This window comes from Pogoniulus pusillus, chromosome 23 (assembly GCF_015220805.1).
Source record: "Pogoniulus pusillus isolate bPogPus1 chromosome 23, bPogPus1.pri, whole genome shotgun sequence".
NCBI classification, from domain to species: Eukaryota; Metazoa; Chordata; class Aves; order Piciformes; family Lybiidae; genus Pogoniulus; species Pogoniulus pusillus.
The window spans coordinates 10265227-10290792 of NC_087286.1; the positions used below are offsets into that span (position 1 = coordinate 10265227).

Consider the following 25566-nt stretch of genomic DNA (forward strand, 5'->3'; position numbering starts at 1 on the left):
CACAGAGGAGGACACTCAGAATCACAAGGTGATACCCCAATATCTTTCTTATGTAGGGATGGGATGGCTTAAATCCCAGCTGTGTGGGAGGCCAACCTAAGCAGCAGGAGCAGGGTTTCCTGAACATGCTTGTTTCCACCCTCTGACAAACCACTAAGCTAAATGCCTCAGTAGTGCTGTGGTTAAGCACTCTACAGCCAGGCAGAAGGGAATTAGGCCAGATATGTATAGTAAGGTTAATTCACATATATATATACATAAATAATGGTATATACAATCACAGAATGGTTTAGGTTGGAAGGGACCTCAAAGCTCAGCCAGTTCCAACCCCCTGCCATAGGCAGGGACACCTCCCACTAGAACAGGTCACTCAAGGCCTCATCCAACCTTGGACATCTCCAGAGAGGGAGCAGCCACAACCTCCCTGGACAACCTCACTGCAAACAACTTTGTCCTAACATCCAGTATAAATCTCCCCTCTGCCAGTTCAAGCACATTACTCTTCCTCCTGTCATTACAAGACCTTGTCAATAGTCCCTCCCCAGCCCTCCTGTAGCCCCCTTCAGATACCGGAAGACTACTCCAAGGTCTCCTGGAAGCCTTCTCTTCTCCAGGATGCAGAGCCCCAACTCTCTTAGCCTGTCCTCACAGCAGAGCTGCTGCAGCCCTCTGAGCATCTTGGTAGCCTCCTCTGGACTGGCTCCAACAGTTCCATGTCCTTCTCGTGCGGGGGGCTGCAGTAAGTACATAGCAGTAAGTCCTGTGGATGGATCCCACGCTGAGCTGACACACAGATTCGTGACCACCTTTCACTTTAGCTTTGATGGCTTAAATGATACAAAGACTTTTCTTCTGCTTCTGCCCCTTGGAACACTGAAAAAAAACATGTAAAATCCCTGGCCAAGGCAACACTGTAGAAAAATATCAGTCATCATTTCCCAAGCAATCAAACTGTGATGCCCAAACATCTCTAGCCTGGATTTGGTTAAATATTTTAACTCACTGGAAACTGAACTGTGCAAATCATAGGATCACAGAATGTTAGGGGTTGAAGAGAACTCTAGAGATCACCTACATCACCTGGCAAAGCAGCATCACCCAGGGCAAGTCACATAGGAACACATCCAGGTGGATCTTAAAAGTCTGAAGAGAGGGAGACTCCACAACCTCTCTGGGCAGCCTGCTCCAGGCCTCCAGCACCCTCACACCAAACAAGTTTCTCCTCATGTTGAGGTGGAACCTCCTGGGTCCTGTCTTGTACCTGTTGCTGCTTGTCCTATCACCTGGCACCACCAAACAGAACCTAGCTTTTGAGGCCCCTTCCAGCCTCTGACATTCTGTGGCTCTATGTTCCTGACACCCACCCCTCAGATACTTACAGACATCGATCAGATCCCCTCTCAGCCTTCTCCTCTCCAGACTAAACAGCCCCAGGGCTTTCAGCCTTTCTTCACAGCAGAGATGTTCCAGTCCTTTCATCATCCTCACAGCTCTCTGTTGGACTCTCTTCAGCAGCTCTCTCTCTCGCACTGTGAAGCCCAAAACTGGACACAATATTGCAGGTGTGGTCTCAGCAGAGCAGATGGGAAGGAGAACCTTGCTTAGACCTGCTGAACAGAGTTTTCCTGATGCACCCCAGGATTCATGAATGCTTAGTTACAGTTATCAATCTCTTTCTGCACCAAAAGAAACAGCAGAAGACCACATATCTATATGTATATTTTACTTATGCATGGATTCAATCATTAACATCAAACCATTTTGCTCAGAAAGTTATTTTAACCAAAGAGTTATCCTGTGCAGAGACAATCATCCATTTTGTGTGGGTTATGGTACTATGATTTCAGAGCTTAGAGCAAATCTTCAGGCAAAGGGTTAGGAGAAATCTGGATCCTGCTTGCTGTCTGCTTTCAAGGCACTGCACAGTTTCTCGATGTCCTCTGATGCTTCACCATAGAGAGGATTTGGGAAAGAAGTAACATTCACATCTTCATTGAACAGATACTAAAAGAGAAAGCATGGGATGGAATTACACCCCCAAGTCCTTCCATTCAAGTGTTTGTTAGAATGGACATGTGAATGGTTGTAGAGTCCTCACAGAAGCTACCCAAGATGTTAAGTTCAAGGAAAACTGTACAATGTCTGAATTTTTAGATCAACTTTCAGCTGATAACAATCAGCAGAGCTCCACCAAAGTCATTATTCACTCCACACACCTGATCAAGTCATTTAACCTTCTTCTGCAACTGCAGAATCATAGAATTGTTTTGATTGGAAGAGCTTATTAAGATCACTCAGTCCAACCATTGACCTAACACCAGCATGGCCACTAACCCATGTCCCCACATGCCATGGCCACACCTTTCTTGAACACCTCCAGGGATGGTGACTCCAGCAGAGCAGCCTGTTCCAATCCCTGACCACTCTTGCAGCAAAGAATTTCTTCCTCATCTCCAACCTAACTTTGCCCTGGCACAGTTTCAGGTCATTTCCCCTTATTCTATCATCTGATACTAGGCAGAAGGGCCCAACCCCCACCCCACTGCAACCTCTGATCAGGAAGCTGTAGAGAGCAATGAGGTCTCCCCTCAGCCTCTTCTCCACACTAATCACCCCCAGCTCCCTCAGCTGCTCCTCACCAGCCCTGTTCTCCAGACCCTTCCCCAGCTTTGTTGCCCTTCTCTGGACACGCTCCAATACCTCAATGTCTTTGCTGTAGTGAGGGGCCCAAAACTGAGCTCAGTATTCAAGTTGTGGCCTCACCAGTGCTGAGTACAGGGGCAAAATCACTTCCCTACACCTGCTGGCCAGAAATATTCCCAGCTTTGTTTTCCTTCCCTCTCCAATCGGTATTATTTTGGAGAATCTGTGCACAATGCTATAACTGCAGTGGGTGACTGATTTTGATACACACCACTGTAATCTCCATCACAGAATCATTGACGTTGGAAGAGACCTTTAAGATCATCAAGTCCAACCATAACACAACTACTATGACCACAAAAATGCATCCTGAGGTGCCTCAGTGATCAGTTCTCATTTCCTTGAGCAAGGAAGGTATGAGAAAGATCACATGAAGTCTTCATTTCCTTCAGCATCTGCCTTGCTGGGCAGGGCTGGACCACTCTTTGGTATAACACACAGCTAAGGTAAGCAACATGACTGAAACTTAGGTCCTTGTCAGCCAGCCCAACCCTGCTCATCTTTGCAGAGCACCTCATTTGTAGAGGTGCTGAGTTACCATTGACTTTAAGTGACATTTCCCCCCCTCCTCTGCAGATGAATCTCATCTAGTAGCCCAATCTGTATCCTGCTTTAGAAGGGAAATGTGTGATACATACCTCACGCCATGGAGAAACACTGATTTGAACAGTGGGTGAGGTCACAGGGCCAGGAGACTATAAAAAGAAAACAAAACCAAACTGCTTCAGAATATTTTGAGTGGGCTGTAAATAACATCCTGAAAATGCCCTTCCATGTGGCTGCCTGAACGATACATGCCAGGGATCCAAAGCCACCAGGCAGGATCACAGGCAAGAGTGTGACAGCAGCTGTCCTGTGTGCTCTCAGTGGCCAGAAAGGCTTGTGGAGAAGAGTTTTGCCTTTATGGAACTTAGAGACACCTGCTTTTAGGAGAGAAGAGCAGACCAGAACATGTTCCCATGCATCTAGCTGGAGAGAAGAGCTGTTGCTCACTTTGTCTTTTCTTTTGCTTGGTCATAAAGTCACAGAATCACAGAGTGCCAGGGGTTGGAAGGGACCTCCAGAGATCATCCAGCCCAATCCCCCTGCTAAAGCAGCATCACTCAGGGCAGGTCATGCACGAAAAATGTCCAGGTGGGTTTGGAAAGTCTGCAGAGCAGCAGATTCCACAACCTCTCTGGGCAGCCTGCTCCAGGTCTCCAGCACCCTCACACCAAACAAGTTTCTCCTCATGTTGAGCTGGAATCTCCTGAGTTCCAGTCTGTATCCATTGTCTCTTGTCCTATCCCTGGGCAGCACCAAACACCACCTTCATCTTGACACCACTCAGATATTGATAAACATTGATCAGATCCCCTCTCAGCCTTCTCTTCTCCAGCCTAACCAGCCCCAGGGCTCTCAGTCTTTCCCCATCAGACAGCTGTTCCAGCCCCTTCATCATCCTCATAGCCTCTATTATATCCCTGTCTTTGAACCCAGGAGCCCAGAACTGGACACAATACTCCACATTTAAGGCTTTTCAGATTCAGACAAAATTCCTAACTCTTGTTTTCCCCTTTGAAGGCATCTTTAGTTCAGATATGTAGTTCCCTGATCTGGAAGAAAATAGAGGAAAAGCTGGTAGAGCTCTGGACTTCAATCACAGTGCCTGGAGCTGTCTTCTGTGAACGTCTCTCTCCTGACACCATGCTCCTGTTGTGCAGGCTGCTGTGAAATAAAGCCTGTCAGGAATCTATCTCAACTAAAATAAAAATGTCCTGATAAATTGGACATGATTGTGATGGGAGTGCTTCCAACTTGGAACTCTCACCAACTTCAACCTGTGAGGGAATTAATTTGATCTAATGTCTCCACAAGCAGGTGTAAGGAACCCTTCCTAGGAAGCAAATGGAATGTCATAATTAATCCTGGTCAAAGCCACAGAAGAATCTTCTGTTAGTGGCTGTGGAAGGAGAAGGAAATGTGATTTTCTATTTCACAGCATCACAGAATGTCAGGGGCTAGAAGAGACCACGAAAGCTCATCCAGCCCAACCCCACTGCCAGAGCAGCATCACCAGGAACACATCCAGGCAGGTCTCGAATATCTCCAGAGAGGGAGACTCCACAGCCCCCCTGAGCAGCCTGTTCCAGTGCTCTGTCACCCTCACAGGGGAAAAAAATCCTCTTCATGTTTAAATGGAACTTCCTATGCCTCAGCTTCCACCATTGCCCCTTGTGGGGCACTGCCAAGGAATCTGGAACACCTTGGATCAATGTGTCAAGGTCAGCTGTATGAGGTTTAACAAAGTCCAGTGCTGAGTCCTGCACCTGGGTCACCACAAAGCCTGTGGAAGCTACGGGTTGTGGGACAGAGTGGCTGGAAAGTTGCCCAGCAGAAAGCACCTGGGGGTGCTGGTTGCCAGTCAGCTGCATGTGATCTAGCAGTGTGCCCAAGTGGTCACCATCATCCTGACCTGCCTGGATGTGTTCTTGTGTGACCTGAGCTAGATTGTATGGTCCTGCTGTGGCAGGGGGGTTGGACTCAATGAGCTCTTTGGGTGCCTTCCAACCCCTGACATCCTGTGATCCTGTGACCTGGATCAGCAACAGTGCAGCCAGCAGGAGCAGTGAAGTGATGGTGTCCTGTGTTCAGCACTGGTGAGCCCACAGCTTGAAGACTGGGTTCAGTTTTGGGGTCTCCACTCCAAGAAGGACACTGAGGTGCTGGAGTAGGGGAATGAAGCTGGTGAAGGGTCTGGAGAACAGGACTGGGGAGGAGCAGCTGAGGGAGCTGGGAGTGTTTTGTCTGGAGAAAAGGAAGCTGAGGGACACCTCACTGCTCTCTACAGCTCCCTGAAAGGAGGTTGGAGCCAGGTGGGATTGGTCTTTTCTGCCTAGTTTCACATGGTAGAATAAAAGGAAATGGCCTGAAGCTGTGCCAGGGCAGAATTAGGTTGCAGGTTAGGAAAAACTTCTTTGCTGCAAGAGTGGTTAGGAAATAGCACAGGCTGCCCAGGGAGGTGGTGGAGTGCCCATCCCTGGAGGCGCTCAAGAAACCTGTAGGCCTGGCACCTGGGGACATGGTTTAGTAGCCACGGTGGTGTTGGGTTGAAGGGTGGACTGGATGATCTTAGAGGTCTTTTCCAGCCAAAGCAGTTCTGACTCTATGATAAATGAGGGCTTGCAGGATGTTGTAAGCATATTTTTTAATCTCCTTCTACTCCTGAAGTGCTTTGTCTGTGTTCTTTTCAATAACAAATTAAATAGCAGAGAGAGCTGCATTTGAAGCCAATCATAGCTCTTTTGTTAAATGCAAACCATGCATTTTAGCTACCACTGTAATATCAGGGTTAACTCCTGCCTTGAAATCTGTTGTTGCAAGATGTTCACTTTTAGATTAATATTTTATTCCCACATCTCTCTGTTACTCCACAATCTTTTAATGATGCTCCACAAGTGGTGTTAGGGAAAGCTCTTTGTTTAGTGTCAGAGTGAATTTTAGAATGCTGGGAATATGATTGCACAGTGAAGACCAAGGGAGGTTCTCCTCTCCCTCTACTCTGCCCTGGGGAGGCCCTTCCTGGAATATTGCATCCAGTTCTGGGCTCCCCAGTTCCACAGGGACAGGAGTTGGCTGGAGAGTCCAAGGGAGGGCTACAAGGATGCTGAAGGGACTGGAGTACTGCCTGAGGAGGAGAGGCTGAGAGCCCTGGGGCTGCTTAGTCTGCAGAGGAGAAGGCTGAGAGGGGATCTGAAAAATGTCTATCAATAGCTGAAAGCTGGGGGTCAGGAACCAAGGGACAGGGACAGCCTCTGCTCACTTTTGCCCTGGCACAGGACAAAAGCAAGGGATAGAAACTGCAGCACAGGAATTTGCACCTCAACATGAGGAAGAGCTTCTTGAGTGTAAGAGTCCCAGAGCCCTGGCACATGATGCCCAGAGAGGTTGTGGAGTCTCCTTCTCTGGAGCCTTTTCAGCCCTGTCTGGATGTGTTCCTGTGTGACCTGTGCCAGATTCTCTGGTCCTGCTCTGGCAGGGGGGTTGGACTGGAAGCTCTCCAGATGTTCTGTCCAACCCTAATACCCTGTGGCCCTGTGAAGGCATTGGGAAGTGCTATGAATGGTTTTGTTAAAGTTAAGTGAATTGCAAAGGCAGTTTGGCTGCTCAACCAAGCCAAGGTCCCTTCCACCCCAACTCATTGCAGGACTCTTGGATTTTCTGGCTGTGGTTTTGGTGGTGGTTTTCATTTGTTGGATGTTTGTTTGCATGATGTTTTTTGCCCCAGAAGCAAGAGAAGACAAGTCCAGAGAGGTTTTCATCTACATGTCTGGCTAAATATTTCATCCACAGCTCCTTTTTTTTCCTTCCCCTCTCCTATTTAGCAGCCCATAGTCAGCATTAGTCAAGATGTTCATAGAATCATGGAAGCACAGGATCACAGAATGGTCTGGGTTGGAAGGCACCTCCAAAGGTCATCCAGCTCAACCCCTTCTGCAGTCAGCAGAGATATCCTCCACAAGATCAGGTTGCCCAGAGTCTTGATGAACCTCACCCTGAATATCTCCAGGGATGGGGCCTCAGCTGCTCTTCTGGGCAACCTGTTCCAGTGTTCCAGCACCCTCATGATAAAGATGTGAGCTGTCTGATCTAAGGTTTGCAGCAATGTTTAATTCTTACTTCTTTTCTTAAGCAGCATCCAGTAAGGGATTACACTGCTTTGTTTTAATGAGGAACTGCTTTGTTTTAATGAGGAACTCCTTTGAAGGCTACAACCCCACTTCTGAAGCTCTTGCTACTTACCTTTGCTTTCTCAGACGAACCAAGGTCTTCATACAATGGATTGGCAAAGGAAGCATGAGCTGTTTTCTCCAGGTTCCTTAGGGAAGCCAAGCAGACAACACCACAACATTTAGTATGAGACAGGCTGCCAATGGACCAAGCAGCTTCAGACTGAGGCAAAAGAAAAAACAAAAGGATGGCAAAATGTGTGTCCAAGTGAGCAAGACTTAAAGGAATGGGATTGAGCCAATGGGCTGTGGAAATCATGCAGGTTAAAAGAACCATTTTGCATTGGTTGCTGCTAAAATGAGACATGGGTTTGGCTGCACACAGAGCTACTCAAGAAATGCAGGTAAAGTGCTGAGTGAATAGAAGGTGGAATCATGGAATTGGTTTTGGTAGGGAAACACCTCTAAGATCATTGAGTCCAACCATTACCTAACACTACCAAATTCAGCTTTGAGCCACTTACTACAACAAAGACAGTGAGGTGCTGGAGTGTGTCCAGAGAAGGGCAACAAGGCTGGTAAGGAGTCTTGAACAAAAGTCCTATGAGGAGCAGCTGAGAGAGCTGGGGTTGTTCATCCTGGAGAAGAGGAAGCTGAAGGGAGACCTCATTGCTTTCTACAACTCCCTGAAAGGAATCTGGGGCCAGGTGGATGCTGGCCTCTTTTCCCAGGTGATGAGTGATAGGAGGAGAGGAAAGGGCCTCAAATTGCACCAGGGGAGGTTTAGGGTGGGTATTAGGAAAAACATCTCACTGAGAACAGGAAGAGGCTGCCAGTGAGGTGCTGCACTCAGGCTTCTTGAACACCTCCAGGGATGGGAACTCCACCACCTCCCTGGGCAGACTGTTCCAATCTCTGACCATTCTTTCAGCAAAGAAATCTTTCCCAATCTCCAACCTTGGCACAATTTCAGGCCTGAAGTGGCTCAGGGACGTTGGGAAGAGAAGCTGCTGTTCCTCAGTAAGAGCCACAAGAGTTCTTTTGCAAAGAACTGAAACCACAGTGGACACTGAGGAGGAAGAGAGACAAGTGGGCTGCAGACATAGCTCAGCTTGTGATTGCAGGCAGATTAGTTTGGGGGTTAGACTAAAGCAGGCTTCTCTCCTTAAAATGTTTCACAACAACACTGCCAGAAAGTAATTCCCTCTAGTGCCCGCCTCATAATTCAGCCTGATTACCTGGCACAGCAATGTGAATATCTGAACCCCTTGATTTGTTAATTTGATCTTAATTTCAGCCATAATAAATCATTTTATTCTGGGCCTTTTGGTTGGTTTAGTGAAGCTGTGATATATTAGGTCATTGCCATGCCTGCTAAGTGTGTGTTTGCATACTAATCCTGCTGAATGAAGCCCACTGAATGCACACAGAATTGATCTTTTGCTCTAGTACCACACCATGGCTCACAAAACCTTAGGCCAGGAGCAAACTCAGATAAGAAGTTTTTAAGGAATTTGGCTGTGCTTGGAAATGAAGTGCCCAGAGGGGCAGATGTGCATGTCTGGATTTTGATGTCTCATGGAATCATAGAATGGGCTGGGCTGGAAGGGACCTCCAAAGGTCATCCAGTCCAACACCCCTGCACTCTGCAGGGACATCCTCAACTACATCAGGTTGCCCACAGGCCTGTCCAACCTCACCTTGAATATCTCCAGGGATGGGGCCTCAAACACCTCCCTGAGCAACCTGTTGCAGTGTTCCAGCACCCTCCTGGTGCAAAACTTGCTCCTCACATCCAATCTCAATCTGCTCTGTTCTCATCACCCTCACTGCAAAGAACTTCTTCCTAACATCCAGTTTGAATCTCCCCTCTGCCAGCTCAAACCCATTTCCTCTCATCCTGTCATTACAAGACCCTGTCAACAGTCCCTCCCCAGCCTTCCTGTAGCCCCCTTCAGATACTGGAAGACCATTCCAAAGTCTCCTCAAAGCCTTCTCTTCTCCAGGCTGCAGAGCCCCAACTCTCTTAGCCTGTCCTCACAGCAGAGCTGCTGCAGCCCTCTGAGCATCTTCGTGGCCTCTTTTGGACTGATTCCAACAGTTCAATATCCCTCATGTGTTTAAAAACCTGGAGGTGCTTGAAAAGAGACTGGATGAGGCACTTAGTGACATGGTTTAGTTAATTAGAAGGTGTTAGGTGAAAGGCTGGACTAGATGATCTCAGAGGTCTTTTCCAGTCTCCTTTTAAACACCTCCAGGGATGGGGACTCCACCACCTCCCCAGGCAGCCCATTCCAACACCAATCACTCTTGCTGTGAACAACTTCTTCCTAACATCCAGCCTGAACCTGCCCTGGCACAGCTTGAGGCTGTGTCCTCTTGTTCTGTCTCTGCTTGCCTGTGAGAAGAGACCAACCCCACCTGGCTACAGCCTCCCTTCAGGTAGTTGTAGAGAGCAATGAGGTCTGCCCTGAGTCTCCTCTTCTGCAGGCTGCACGCCCCCAGCTGCCTCAGCCTCTCCTTACAGGGCTCTGCTCTGGTCCCGTCAGCAACCTTGATGCCTTTCTCTGGACACATTCAAGCACCTCAACATCTTTCTTAAACTGAGGGGCCCAGAAACGGACACAGGGCTCAAGGTGTGGCCTAACCAGTGCTGAGTACAGGGGCAGAAGGACTGCTGGCCACACTCACAAGAGAGATGTTCCAGTCTACCTCTGTAGCCCTTTTTGTATCATCTCCAGGAAGTCCCTGCCCTTCTCGACCCCCAGGAGCCCAGAAGTGGAGACAGGTCAGACAGTGGCCACAGGTGCACACAGTGGAGGGGTGTGACTGCCTAGGTAGCAACATGCCTGTTGCAGACAGCAAACATTTCTCCCCAGAGGGCAGCAAGAACTACCCATAAAAGTTTCTGAGATATTTCTGAGAGACTTCAAAGTCCTGAAAGAAAAATTAATCAGATTTACACAACTGCTATAATCCATCAGCCAGATGAGAGGTGGCAACTGCCTGACAAAGTCTGAGAGGACGTATTGACATTACTTTTCATGCTGTGCACGCCTCCCTTGAAGTAAACACAGCACATTAGGGCTTTGGATAATTAGGACTATGCAGCTTTCCTTATCAGAGCAAAGCAATGAGCTGCCCACTCCAGTACCCCATCACCAGCAGAGATACTGCTGAGGAAAGCATCAAAGTTCAGCAGCAGTCAGTGGGGTGAGCATTGCCATCTGCTCCTCAGCTTACACCCTGGGTTTAAACTGCTTGCTTGGGCAGTGTAAATAAACATATCACAGTGGCCTGAGCTGAGCTCACTCAGTGCTTGCTGTTACCTGACTGAACTGAAACAGTGCCCTGCTGACAAGGAGAGCTTGTGGCTAGAGTAGAGAGAAATGTGCCCATCACAAGGGCTGGTGGGAGGAGGAAGGCTTCCAGGAGACCTTGGTGTGGTCTTCATGTATCTGAAGGGGGCTACAGGAAGGCTGGGGAGGGACTATTGACAAGGTCTTGTAATGACAGGATGAGAAGGAATAGGTTTAAACTGGCAGAGGGGAGATTCAAACTAGATATGAGGAAGAAGTTGTTTGCAGTGAGAGTGGTGAGACACTGGCACAGCTTGATCACATTGGGTGATTCTGTGCTCCACAACCTCCCTGGAGGTCTTCAGGACCAGGCTGAATGAAGTCTTGAGCAACCTGTTCTAGTGGGAGGTGTCCCTGCCTATGGCAGGAGGTTGGAACTGGCTGAGCTTTGAGGTCCCTTCCAATCTAAACCATTCTATGATCCTGTGATTCTACAAAGCTGCATCTATTTCTCTCATTCCACAAGACCAGTTTCTGCCTCTCTCCAGTTCACAAGTCACTGGACAGGGCTGGGTGCTAGGTTGGTCTGGCTGAGCTTGGAGGTCTCTTCCAAACTGGTTGATTGTATTTATTCTATTCTATTTATAAATAGAGAACATTAAGTCTTCCTCATCCAAGCCCTATCAATATAGGCTTTGGGAACTTTAATGTTCTATGTTCATTGTGACTGCAGTGCTGGTAAGAGCTGCACTGCATCACCACTGCAGCTGATGGCTCACTTCAAGAATAGTGAATGGAATGGAATGAGGGGAATGCACCCAAGCTAGCGGAGGGCAGATTTAGATTAGACATTAGGAAGAAGTTCTTCCCCATGAGGGTGCTGAGACACTGGAACAGGTTACCCAGGGAGGTGGTGGAAGCCTCATCCCTGGAGGTTTTTAAGGCCAGGCTGAATGTGGCTCTGGGCAGCCTGACCCAGTGTGAGGTGTCCCTGCCCATGGCAGGGGGTTGGAACTGGATGATCCTTGAGGTCCCTTCCGGCCCCGATGATTCTGTGGTTCTCTGAAAGGAACAAACCAAAAGGATCCAGGAACATTGACTTCTTTGGAGGCAGTGGCACAGAAGCTTTGCCTGGCTGGGTGGAAACTTACTCACTTTTCAGTCAAGTTTCACATTCTTACTTTTTAAAGTAAAATGATGAATGAGAAGGCAGCTCCAATAAAACAAAAGATGAAATGAAGCTTTGTTTCTATTTGATCAATAAGGGCAGAAGCTACTGAATCACAGAATAGCTTAGGTTGGAAGGGATCTCAGAGATCATGTACTCCAACCTATCCTTCACACAGGCAGCAAAGCCTCTCAACTAGACTTGGCTGCTCAAGGCCTCATCCAACCTGGCCTACAACATCTCCACGAACAACTTGTTCCAAAGTCTCACCACCTTCATGCTGAAGAACTTCCTCCCAAGCTCCAGTCTAACCCTGCTGTGCCTCAGCATCAAGCCATTTCCCCTTGGCCTGTCTCTAGGCACCCTTATGAAAAGTCCCTCTGCAGCCTTCCTGTAGGATCTCTTTAGCCATTGGAAGGCAGCTCAAAGGTCCCTCCAGATCTTCTCTTCTCCAGGCTGAACACTCCCAGCTCCCTCAGCCTGTCCTCACAGCAGAGCTACTCCAGCCCTTGGATCATCTTTGTGGCCTCCTCTGGACTCACTACAGCAGCTCTGTGTCCTTCTCATGCTGGGGACACCAGAACTGAAGGAAGTATTTGAGAGGAAGTCTCACAAATGCTGAAGATGACTTTGAAAACATTATCTCTGGAGCATGAAGAGGAATGTGAGAGCCTTACAAGCTTGCTCTGATTTGGGGTTTCTATACAAGGCTCACATATCCCCAGCTGGGAGCCGAGGAGCAGCCTGGCTCTCTGAATGCTCTGGTGGTGATGAAGGATGCTGCTGCCAAGCCATGTGACTGCCTGCTCCTGTCCATTAGGAAAGAAACTTCCCTGATGAGTTCCAGTGACTCCCACTCAGCCCCTGGAGAGCTCCAAGGCTGCAGATCAGAGATTAAATTCTTGCAAAAGGAGGAGAGCAAAGAGACAGCAAAGGAGCAGTAGCATATTCATCCTGGATTGGAAGGAAGGGTTAAGGCTCTAAGCAATCTTTCTAGCAAATGAAAAGAGAGATAAATGTAACTCCAATATTCCAACCTCTGTTAGCAGCAGCTTCTTAACCAGTACCTGTCTAAGGGGTCAGCAGCCTACCCCTCCTGCCTGCCACCTGGGCTGCTGGTGAATAAGTTATTTCTGGGAAAATAAGACACTAATCATAGAACCACAGAACTGTCTTAGGAGAAAAAGACCTCTAAGATCACCAAGTTCAACTTTCAACTCAGCACCACCATGGCCACTAAACCATGTCCCCAGGTGCCATGGCCACAGGTTTCTTGAACACCTTCAGGGATGGGGACTCCACCACCTGCCTGGGCAGCCTGTGCCAATCCCTGACCACTCTTGCAGCAAAGACATTTTCCCTAATCTCCAGCCTAACCCTCCCCTGACACAGTTTCAGACCATTTCCTCTTGTTCTATTGCCTGAAATTAGGAAGAGGAGACCAATCTCCACCTCACTCCAGCCTTCCTTCAGGGAACCACAGAGCAAAGAGGTCTCCTCTCAGGCTCCTCTCTTCCAGACTAAACAATCCCAGTTCTCTAAGCTGCTCCTCACCAGCCCTGTTCTCTAGACCCCTCACCAGCTTCCTTCCCCTTCTTAACAGAAATTATTAAACCATAAGTAGGCAAACCCATGAGTAAAAGGTGATGAAAATGTAGGTGAGAGCTTGCTTGCAGAAGAACATGCAGGCAGGCACTCCCGGAGCGCCTCTAACGCTTACTGACTTTAAGAAAACAACATGACTCAGGGGGGATAAAGTGGACAGAAGCTCTTCAAGTGAAAATGAACTGTAGGAAACTATCATTGATGTGCACAGCTACACACACCTAAATCTCCTTAAAAAGAAGTAAAATAAACCAGAAGTAAATGCTGATGCCTCTGTGTGGTGCTGTCACCTTGTGCATGCTACAGGCTTCTGCCAACACCCACTGCTTACTCTAAAGCTTTATCCTAAAGAGGGGAGATTTAGACTGGAGATTAGGAAGAAATTCTTTCCAGTGAGGGTGGTGAGACACTGGTACAGGTTGCCCAGGGAGGTTGTGGATGCCCCCTCCATGAAGGTGCTGAAGGACAGGTTGGATGAGTCCTTGAGCAACCTGAGCTGGTAGGAGGTGTCTCCACAACCTCTCCAGGCAGCCTGCTCAGGGCTCCAGCACCTTCACAGTACCAAAGTCTTCTCTTCTGTTCCCATGGAACCTCCTCTGCTCCAATCAAAACAATTCTGCAATTCTATCCAGAGCCCTCACTCACCATAAGTAAAACAGGAGCTTGGCCCACAGGCCAAGAGGTCTGTGCTGGGATGGTGCCAGTGCCAGATGGTGGTACTGGATGATGGGTGTGAGATGAAGAGGAAATGGGTGATGGGAAGAGGTAAGATGACATTGGTCACCTGGGCAACCTGATGAAGTTGAGGATGTCCCTGCTGACTGCAGAGGAGGTTGGGCTGGGTGACTTTTGGAGGTCCCTTCCGACCCAGACCATTCTGTGATTCTGTGATTGTCTACATCTACCAAGGCTGGTGCTAAATCTGTCCCTCAGCCTCCTTGAAACACCTGCAAGGGTGGGGATTCAACCACCTCCTATGTCCTTAGCAGAGCAGCTGTAGCTCAGTGTTTCCAGCCCAGAACACACCTGGGTCAGCTTTTGTTGCAGAGTTGGGGTTTGTACTTTGTGTTTCACATGAGAGCAGACTGTGGAGAGACTTAGAAGTTGAAACACTGGGCACTTAGCCATCACTTTGTGCCACATTTGTGTCTGCTTCACAGCAAAAGAAAGAGGCTTTCACTTACATTTCTGGCACTTTCTTCTTGGAAAGGAAACACAAGGTGGCAGCTGCAATTTTAATCAGCAAGAAACCGATCCCCAACCCAATCCAAATATCTGCAAAAGCAAAGCAGAGATAAAAATAAGGAAAGGAAAGATTCAAACAATGAAGCAAAAGATATTTCAGGCATGTTACAAACTCACCATTTCGAAGGAGGCTTAAAGCTGGAGGCTGAGGAGGCTTAGCACTGATGTGGCAACGGTTCCCTTTCCATTCTTTCCTACATCTGTGAATAAAAGACCAGGGAAAAGCAAGGATCACAACCAGTGACAAGCACACAAGAACTGCAAAATCCTTTGAATGCTTTTGCCAGCAACTCAGGCTCACCCAGGGGTCACAAAGAGCAGCATCAAAGTCAGTGCAATGAAAGAGAATTTATGTTAGACGTTAGGAAGAAATTCTTCCCCATGGGAGTGGTGAGGCACCAGAACAGGTGACCCAAAGAAGCTGTGGAGGTTCCAAGCCTGGAAGTGTTCAAAGACCAGGTTGGATGGGGCCTTGAGCAATCTGCTTTAGCAGATGTCCCTGCCCATGGCAGGGTGTTTGGAACTACATAGTCCCTTCCAACCCAAAGCATTCTCTGATTCCATGGAGAGTGAGAAAGACACAAAACAAACCTAAGAGAGAAAAAAATAAACCAAACCAAATTCCAAGGACTAGCATTGGCTGCCTTGCTCATGTTGCCATCACATTGCTCCCCCGTGGTAGAGGAAATGTTACCAATTTGTCTGCTACCCTCTATGTGAAGGTTAAAGACAGTTCTCAGCTGGAGAACTGGGACCTTAATGAAGGAAAGAGAAATGATGAGTGGTGAGGAAAGTGTCCATCTCCTCCCACCTCATGTCTCTCTTGTGCTTCTCTGTTTTCTTGTTGGAGTGAAACTACTGTGATACTGTGATACTTCAACAAATGCCTCTTCCACATCCAAGCTCTACAGGTGAGCTAACGCCTGCAGCCAGTTTATTTGAGCAAGTGAGAGAGGATTTTCTGTTGTTGCACACATGGCATTGCCTGTGTGCCATATTCTAGCAGCTGCACATGGAATTAACTGAGACACTCGGGAGGGAGAGGAGCATTTCACTTTCCCACTGTGCATGGTGGATGTAGAGAGATGGAGACTACTGAGTATCAGTCTGCAGGTGGTGAAAACCAGGAGACTCCTAAAAGGATCAGCGCATATCAGAAAGCAGATCTATATCCCAGCCTCAGACGTGACAGGAGAAAGATTACATCACTAAAGAGCCAAAGAGGCTGAGGTGGGATTTGTTGCAACCCATCAGATCACTGGAAAATAGTGGGCAGAGAACATGCCAGGAGGAGAGCACCAGCCCTGCTCAACCAGGGTCAGGCCCTTCTCCCAAGTCACCACAGCCAGAGGACAAGAGGAAATGGCCTCAAGATGTGCCAGGGAACACATCCAGGTGAGTTTGGAAAGTCTCCAGAGAAGGAGACTCCACAACCTCTCCGGGCAGCCTGCTCTAGGGTTCTGTGACCCTCACTGCAAAGTTTCTGCTCATGTTGAGCTGAAACCTTCTATGTTCCAGTTTGTAGCTGCTGCTCCTTATCTTTTACTGTGCACCACTGAGAAGAGATTGGCCCCCTCACTTGGCACCCAACCCTCAGATATTGATAGGCATTGATCAGATCTTCTCTGTCTTCTCCAGACTAAACAGCCCCAGGGATCTCAGTCTCTCTCCGTAGGGGAGATGCTCAAGTCCCCCAGTTATCCTTGTGGCTCTCTGTTGGAGTCCCTGTGCAGATGATGCTTTCCTTTTCTTTGGAGGCAGAGAAGCTGCAACTTCACAGGCACTATCAGTTCCTTCTCTGATGAGAGCAGCTGGGGATAAGCAAATACTGCTGTGGTGGAAGCATCTTAGAGAGTGCAGACCAACCATGTCTGCTGGGCAATGTGCTAAATCTTCATTAGCAGGGCAATGGGAATTGGGAAGAGCTTCCTTAGTAATCCCTTCCCTATTAGTTTAGTTCAGTTTAAGATAGACAATTCTGGAAAGGCTCCGAATTTATCTCTCAAGCTGCAAAGCTGAAATTCCACATCATTTATGTGCAATTAACTTCCTAGGACTAATTACATCCTGACTAATTAGCAGCACCATGGTTCACACGAGTCTTAGGCTTATCTGAAATCCAGAGATAGCCACTGCAGTCCATTCAGACAGGAAAATCCTCACAGCTGAAACGGGAGGAGCAAGAGAGACAGACAGATGAAGCAGCGCTCGAATGCTTCCAGCCCGCTGCACATCCTCATCCATCCTGCCTGACAAAACGTCTTCTGCTATTAGCAGGCTCTCACAAGGAAGTCGCCCTGGAAGGGGCAATGCTCACCCTTCAAGTTTGCCTTGAAGGATTTCTAACTCATTCCATCCCAGCACAGATGCTGGTGATGCAGCGGAATGAAGCGAGCACTGCCTGTGCTGCATCCTGTGCCTGTGGTTAGGTCTCCTCTGGCTCAGAGGGAAAAATGAAAAGCAGGCACAGTGTCTGTGGCTCTTGGTGCTCACTCAGACAAGGTTTAACTGACAGGGACGTGTCTGGCTGAGACACTGCTGCGCTTCAGAACATCAGACTTTGTGCTGTATGAATAGGCTGGATGTTAGGAGAAAGTTCTTCACAGAGAGAGTGGTTGGCGTTGGAATGGGCTGCCCAGGGAGGTGGTGGAGTCGCTGTCCCTGGAGGTGTTCAAGAAAAGCCTGGATGAGGCACTTAGTGCCATGGTCTGATTGATTTAACACGGCTGGGTGATAGGTTGGACTGGATGAGCTTGGAGGACTCTTCCAACTTGGATGATTCTGTGGTTCTAGGATCTTAGAGAATCATTAAGTTCAGGAATCATCAAGTCCAACCACAATCCATCTGCCATGATCACTGAATTCTATCCTGAAACAGCACAGCTACACACTTCTTGAACACCTCCAGGGATGGCTATTCCACCCCCTCCCTGGGTGATTTACTCTGGGGGACCCTACTTTGACAAGGTGACTTTCAGAAGTCCATCGCAACTCAGTGATTCTGTGTGAAAGGAATTGGTCAGCAATAATGAAGGCACAACAGGAAAATCAGCTGCTAGGCAAACAACAGTGTCCACAGAGAGTTCTGCCCACAGGAGTGGATGGGAGAAAGGGACACTCAGTGTCTGAGAGGCACCAATTCCTATTTTGGCCTGCAAATGTCCATAACAGAGCTTGCTGTTGCTAACAGAAAACTATTAACAAATGGCAAGCACAGGGCTAACTGCTAACAAGACCTCCTGCTTCCAGGAGCTCGCCCTCTCTTGTCCCCAGTGTCTCTTGGCCAAGGTGCACCTTTTCTCTGCTGTGAGGCAGGTCTGCTTTGCTTATTTTGCTCTGAAACCTTTGTCCTACAGAAAACCTGATCTGTTATGTCATGTGCACAGTCAGAACGACCAACGTGTGTCCAGCTAAGTCTTTAGGGTGCATGGTGTTAGCAGGACTTCAGTCAAGGCAGCAACATGTGGATGATGGTAGCTGTGTTTTCCTGCCAGTGTCACTGTGCACTGTGTAGTACCCAAGCCAACATCTTCTCTGTGAAGATTTACTTAAACATGAGAAAGGAATTCTTTACTCTGAGGGTGGCAAGGCCCTGGAACAGGCTGCCCAGAGAGGTTGTGGAGTCTCCATATCTGGAGACTTTCAAAACCCACCTGGACATTGTGGTCCTGTGCAACCTGCTCTAGGTTTAGCAGGGAGTTTGGACTGGATGATCTCTAGATCCAGTCAGGATCTGGATGACCTCCCAACCCACCCATTCAGTGACCCAGCTTTACCACTGCTACATCCCTAATACATCTGGCACGTTTATAAGTACAGAGGCCATTACCCACTGGTGCTGACAGGATTCAGAAGCTGTGCCAGAAGTGTAGGCTGCCTCAGGAATAGAAAAAGAACAAAAAGCACAACCCATAACTCAGTTATTTGTAGAAACAAAGACTTTACATCCCTCTGGTAGCTCAGTGCAGAAGTTTCTCTGTGCTATGCAAAATGAGCTCCAGCAGACACTTAGGAGGGTGGTGGAAATAGCAGCTCTTTATTCCACCATAGGCAAAAAGTAACCCCTGCTGCAGCAATGTAGGCATCTTCTTGCACTTGAGCTATTCTGCAATGTTACTCTGCTCTGCTGAGACCTCACCTGGAGTCCTGCATCCAGCTCTGGAGCCCTCAACACAGGAAGGACATGGACCTGATGGAGGGTTCCTCAGTCTGTCCTCACAGCAGAGCAGCTGCAGCCCTCTGATCATCCTCATGGCTTTGCTCTGGACGTGTTCCAGCACCTCCAGATATTTTCTGTCACAGGGGCTTCAGAACTGGACACAGTGCTCCAGGTGGGGTCTCAGCAGAGTGGAGCAGAGGGGCACAATCCCCTCCCTTGCCTTGCTGCCCACACTTCTCTTGAGGCAGCCCAGGCTCTGTTTGGCTCTCTGGGCTGCAAGTGCGCACTGGTAGGAAACTTAGTATGAGGGGAAATGGCCTCCAGCTGCTCCAGGGAAGGCTTAGGTTGCATATGGGAAGAAGCTTCTCCCCTGAGAGGGTTCCCAACCACTGGCACAGGCTGCCCAAGAAGGCGGTTGAATCCCCATGCCTGGGGGTGTTTCAGTGAGACAGAGAAGTGGTGTGGAGGGACATGGCTTAGTCCCAGCCTTGGCAGAGTTAGAGAATGGTTGGACTGGATGATCCAAAGGGTCTTTTTTCCAACTGCAACCATTCTATGATTCTATAAATTATCAGAAAGCACCCAAACAGAAAAGCAAGGCTCTTGCCTTCCTGTTTTTCTCCTGGCATGCTGCTTCAGAAGAGCCAGCTGGTACCCAGTGCCTTTGGTGCCACATGCTCCAAAGATCCTCAGATGCTGAAAACTCCCAGTAGCAGAGCAAGACAGAGAGGAACACACAAGCCAAGTATTTCCCACAACTGGCTGTAAAAGAAAGCTAACTAAGCTTTGAATAGAAGTATATGATGTGACCCTGTGTAATACCAAGGGTCAGGATTTGAGGACTCAGAGCTTCTCTTCTGAAAGCTGCAAAATCTACACGAGGCAGAGTAATGCAAGGTATAAACAGTATCTAAATAAAGTGGAGGGACTCTGAGGAAAGCTCTCTGCATCCTCAGAGGCTATTCCAGGAAAGCTCACTTTGTATCAGCCTCTCCTCATCAGGCAGTGCTCCAGTTCTCTTATCATCCTCATCGTCCTCCACTGGACCCTCTCCAGGAGATCCCTGTCCCTCCTAAACTGGGGAGCCCAAAACTGTGCATAAGAAGCCCACACTGTGCTTAAAAATGAAGGGGAAAGACATTAGAGTGATTCAAACTGTATGGAAGACCTGGAAAGATCAGGTTTAATTCCTCCAGAAGATGAGTGGGAGCAGCTATGCTGGAGGTAAACAAAATGAGGCATGGTAGATGGCAGAAAATGTGTGTGTTGCTGCCTACCCTCCAGAACCTAAAGTCAAACTGAAAGGAAATACATCTGGGACTAACGAGGAGGTCACAGATTGTCACACAGTGCTTAAGTCACTCCGGGCAGTCCTTGCCAGAGCAAGTCTTAGAACCCAAAACCTTCATGTTATGTCCTAGCAGAGGTCCTTCAAACAGAGAAGGGAACTCTTCAGAGATGGCAGAGCTTAAAATGTTAACTGATGGCAGTTGGGAAGAAAATGAATATTTTGGCTTAATTTTCTCTGTGTGATTTCTGGATTCTTTCCTCTTAGGGTGTGCTGGGAGCTACTCCCAGGTCCTCAGCATGACACACTCATCGCTCACTGCTCCCAGAGCCACAATGAGAGCTTCTAATTACAGCCTGTGCTAAGTAAGAGAAGGTTATTGTTGGAAGGAAGGACTCAAAGGAGTGTCTATCTAATTGCTTTTTATGCAGATACACAATGAAACTATGGTGACCAATTCCAAAGCTTTAAAGCAGGACTTAATTTGTCTAACATTAAGCACCTGGAAAGGGAAGTATCTAGAGAGAGGCTGGACAAGCTTAGCCTAAGAGATAAAGCCTCACCTGGATCTGTTACCAGTGGTTTTAAGGGTGTCACAATGGCTAGCTCAGAGGACATAGGAGGCGTGGCACTTTGGGACATAGAATCATAGAATTACTTGGGTTGGAAAAGCCTTCTAAGACCATTGAGTCCAACTGCCAACCCCCACACCACCATGACCACTAAACCATGTCCCCAGGTGCCATGGCCACATATTTCTTGAACGCCTCCAGGGGTGGGGACTCCACCAGCTCCCTGGGCAGCCTGTGCCAATCCTGGACCACTCTTGCAGCAAAGACATTTTTCCTCATCTCCAACCTAACCTTCCCCTGGCACAACTTCAGGCCATTTCCTCTAGCAGTTTGCATGGTCTAGTGAGCATGGGGGTGCTGGGCTGGTGGTTGGACTTGATGATCTTAGAGGTCTTTTCCAACCTTAATGGTTCTGTGATTCAAATCATAGAATGGTTTAGGTTGGAAGGAGCCACAAAGTTCATCTAGCCCCCACCCCCCTGCCATAGGCAGGGACACCTCCCACTAGAACAGGTAGCTCGAGGCCTCATCCAACCTGGCCTTGAACAGCTCCAGGGAGGTTGTGGATCATAGAATCACCAAAAGCGATCAAAGATTGCAGATTGCATTGTGTGATTCTGTGATCCTCCTTCACCACCTTGGTTGCCCTTTTCTGGACCTGCTCCAGCATTTCAAAGTCTTTCCTGGAGTGAGTGCCCCAAAACTGAACCTAGGACTCAAGGTGTGACCTCACCAGTTCTGAGCACAGGGACACAATCACTGCCCTGGTCCTGCTGCCCACACCATTGCTAACCCAGGGCAGGATGCTGGTGGCCTTTTTGGCCACCTAGGCAGACCCTGGCTCATCTTCAGCCAGCTGACAATCAACACACACAGGTCTTTCCCTAGTGGACATCTTTCCAGCCGCTCTACCCCAAGCCTGGAACATTCATGGGGCTGTTGTGGCTCAAGTGCAGGACATAAATCACAACAAATCTCTAAACCCACTTTTCCCAGGTTTGTGTCACAGGTACAGCCCTTAGCTGTGAATTCTAGAGGACTGAAGAGAGATTAAGGAATGACCTGGCAGAAAGCCTGACTGTGCAGCTGGTATTGACAGCTGGTGGCAAAATTCTTTTGCTTTCAGATACAGCATTGATTTCTTATTGAGGTGAAACCAGGAAACAAGAGAAAGAAATACAGAAGAGGCTTGTAACATTAAGGTGAACCTGTTCAAGGCATTAAAAGCAGCTTTTTGGCTTGAATGAGAGTTCTGTTGATAGAAGGGATGGGGTTACATAGCAGTAGAAAGCTAATCACAGATGTGAATAGATTTGCAGTGGTTGGGTTTTTCCACAGTGAGCTGCTGGTTCTTGCTTTATTTTTGATGGGTTGTGGGTTTGTTTCTTTTAGGGTGTGGAGAGTTTTGGTTTGCATTGTTTCAGTTTTTCAATGATTTTTCTTATTGCCTTTAATCACACAGAGATCTAAAATTAGGTAAGAAATAATATTTGTTCCATGACCTGTCATAGAATCATAGAATTGGTTTGGTTGGAAAAGACTTCTAAAATCATTGAGTCCAACCTTCAACCCAACACCACCATGGCCACTAAATCATGTCCCCAAGTGCCATAGTCACAGGTTTCTTGAACACATCTAGAGATGGGGACTCCACCACCCCCCTGGGCAGCCTGCACCAATCCCTGACCACCCTGGCAGCAAAGAAACATTTCCTACTCTCCAACCTAACCCTCCCTGGCAGAGTTGCAGGCCATTTCCTTTCCTTCTATCACCTGATAGGAGGGAGAAGAGACCAATCTCCACTTGGCTTCAACCTCCTTCAGGTAGTTCTGGCTCCAAACTCCCTTTAGGGAGTTGTAGAGAGCCATGAGGTCTCCCCTCAGCCTCCTTTTCTGTTCTCATACCTGCTTTTTACTGCTCTTTACCCTCTGAACAGCTTTCTCATCTGCAATATTGAGGTGAAATCCAGTAGCTACTTGAAAAGCTTGAGGGATGGAAGTGTTTTGTCTCTACTAAACCACATTTTGGGCACAAATCAAAATAAAACGTGCTATAATTATTTTCATTCCTTCCCTGCTGCCCCTTCCTAGCATTGATCTTATCTTTTGATTGGTTGAAATGCTCTGCTTCACCTAGGGAGGGGACAGAGTGTCCCCTCAGCAAGTCTGGCAAGGTTGACCTAAAGAAGGTCACACAGGAACACATCCAGGTGGGTTTTGAATGTCTCCAAAGGCAGAGACTCCACCACCTCTCTGGGCAGCCTGCTCCAGTGCTTCAGCAGCCTTAAACTAAGAAGTTCCTGGTCATGTTTAGATGGAACTTCTTCTGTTCAAGTTTGTGCCTGTTACCAGTGAGCATCACTGAAAAAAACCCTGGCCCCATCCTCCAGACTCCTACCCTCTAAGTATTTGTAAGCATTGATGAGATGCCCTCTTAGTCTTCTTTGTACCAGACTAAGGAGTCCCAATTCTCTCAGTCATTCCTCATCAGAGAGTTGTTCAAGTCCCCTAACCATCTTTGTATCCCTTTCCTGTACCCTCTCCAGCAAGTCTCTGTTCTTTCTGAACCAGGAAGACCAGAACTGGACCTGTTATTCCAGATGTGGCCTCACCAGAGCAGAGCAGTTCTGCAGTGGGTTCTACACGAGCTAATGTGGCCCATGGAAAAAAAATAACTCTGGGAAGTTGTTCCTGCGTAAGTTGTACAATCCTCTTCTGACAGCAGAGAGGAATTCCATGGAATCTTAGGGAATTCACTCTCTTAATTTCTAGCTAACAACTTAAATTGATGAAATCTTCAGAGGAATGACCTTTAAACAATTCATGAGATCCTAAACCACTTCAGGTGCAGTAAAGATAATTTCACAGCAACCTTTCTCCCAGCTCCACGTTCTGCTGGTGTTGTTATGGTTACAGAGTCAAGGCTTGAGAATTTAAGAGAGGCTGGAATTAAGGATCCTCATGCTCCAAGCCCTCACCCATACATTTACAAGGCACAGTATTTAACTGGAAGATCAGAAGCTGCCCCTGCATCTCCCCCTCCAAATCAAACCCTTTCATTCTGTGATTTGGGGCTTAGCTTTGCAGCAGGATTCTTATGGCATACACAGAGGTAATTAGCTGCACCTAATAAAAAACAGATTAAATCTGTTGTCTTTGTCAATAGCTAAAGCATCTCTTCTGTCATCAAAACTCCAGACCACAGCACCTGACACTGCTCTGTTTGTGGACACAAAGAGAAATTTGAACTCCAAGAACATTCTTGAGGCTGTTGTTGAGGAGAAGAGCTCTGAATCTGGCTTATTTGCTTATATGTGAGAGAGGAGCTCATTCCAACTGTTATACTTGGCCCTTGGACAAAGCAAAACATTTCACGTGGCCTGTAGTGCACCACATACTATTACTGATGTATGCTGAGCTACAGCCAACGATAGAAGAATGTCTAGCAGCACTCCAGCACCCATTCAATAGTTCAGTCTTGGCTGCAGGCAAGGAATAAGCAGGGCAGATAAAGAATGCACCTGAGAAGGAATAATTAACTGCACCAGTAGAGGTTAGGAGGTGATCTGCTGGAGAGCAGTCCTGTGGAGAAGGAGCTGGGAGTGCTGGTGGACAAGAAGTTCTTCATGGGACAGCAATGTGCCCTGGTGGTCCAAAAAGATCAATGAGATCCTGGGGTGCATTCAGAAGAGTGTGTCCAGCAGATCCAGGGAGGTTCTCCCCCTCTACTCTGCCCTGGTGAGGCCTTTCCTGGAATACTACATCCAGTTCTGGGCTCCTTAATTCAAGAGGGACAGGGATCTGCTGGAGAGAGTCCAAGGGAGGGATACAAGGATGCTGAAGGGACTGGAGCACTGCCTGAGGAAGAAAGGCTGAGAGCCCTGGGGCTGCTTAGTCTGCAGAGGAGAAGGCAGAGAGGGGATCTGAGCAATGTCTCTCAGTAGCTGAGGGCTGGGGGTCAGGAAGGAAGGGACAGTGACAGTCTCTGCTCACTTGTGCCCTGGCATAGGACAAGGGCAATGGATGGAAACTGCAGCACAGGAAGTTGCACCTCAACATGAGGAAGAACTTGTTGAGTGTGAGGGTCCCAGAGCCCTGGCACAGGCTGCCCAGAGAGGTTGCGGAGTCTCCTTCGCTGGAGCCTTTTCAGCCCTGTCTGGCTGTGTTCCTGTGTGACCTGTGCTAGATTCTCTGGTCCTGCTCTGGCAGGGGGGTTGGACTGGAAACTCTCCAGAGGTCTCTTCCAGCCCTTAACATGCTGGAATCCTGTACCAGAAAACTAGACCCCTGATGCTAAAGCTCCTGTGTGATGAATCCCTGGGCTTGTGCAATTCAGAGTGGTCTTTATGTTGCTCTCTTGTGCAGCAGCAGGCAGACCAAAACCCCAGCTACCCTGGTAACCAGCTCCAAGAGAGAGAGGCAGCATCCAAAAATCTGTGAGGTCAATGCATCTTTGCTATGCTCTGTTTTTCTGCTGCTGATGTTATGTTGAGAGTCAGGATAAGGTGGCAGGGAGCCAAGACAAACTTTCCATGTTAATAAAGGAGAGGTTTATGGTCTGTAAAGACACAGGACCAAGGCTTTTATGTAAGCTGAAGTCAACTTTCATATATCTGAAAATCTGATTTCATTAACCCATTTCCCTGAGTGCAAGGACATTGCACTTTTCCATCTATTTGGAATAAAAGGTGTAACATTTTTCTGTCTGGCTCCTAGCAGATTATTGTTTTTTACTGCTCCTGAGTCTGTTACAAAGCTGGCACAAGGCCCTGCCTTTATTCTTCCACATCAGATACCTGAAAATCAAAAGATCTTTGTG

The 25566-nt window shown here is 48.0% G+C and overlaps 1 protein-coding gene across 1 annotated transcript in view; it reads right to left on the reverse strand.

Annotated features, from left to right (window-relative positions):
* Positions 1 to 1708: 1708 nt before the first annotated feature.
* Positions 1709 to 25566, reverse strand: part of MALRD1 (MAM and LDL receptor class A domain containing 1) — a 209708-nt gene continuing 185850 nt past the window's right edge. Inside the window, exons 37-41 of the mRNA XM_064162534.1 lie at positions 14847 to 14929; positions 14669 to 14759; positions 7486 to 7561; positions 3342 to 3398; positions 1709 to 2004 (exon numbers count right to left, since the gene is read on the reverse strand). Of these exons, the coding sequence (XP_064018604.1) occupies positions 1876 to 2004; positions 3342 to 3398; positions 7486 to 7561; positions 14669 to 14759; positions 14847 to 14929 (436 nt within the window). The 3' untranslated portion in view covers positions 1709 to 1875. The remainder of the gene's footprint in view (positions 2005 to 3341; positions 3399 to 7485; positions 7562 to 14668; positions 14760 to 14846; positions 14930 to 25566) is intronic.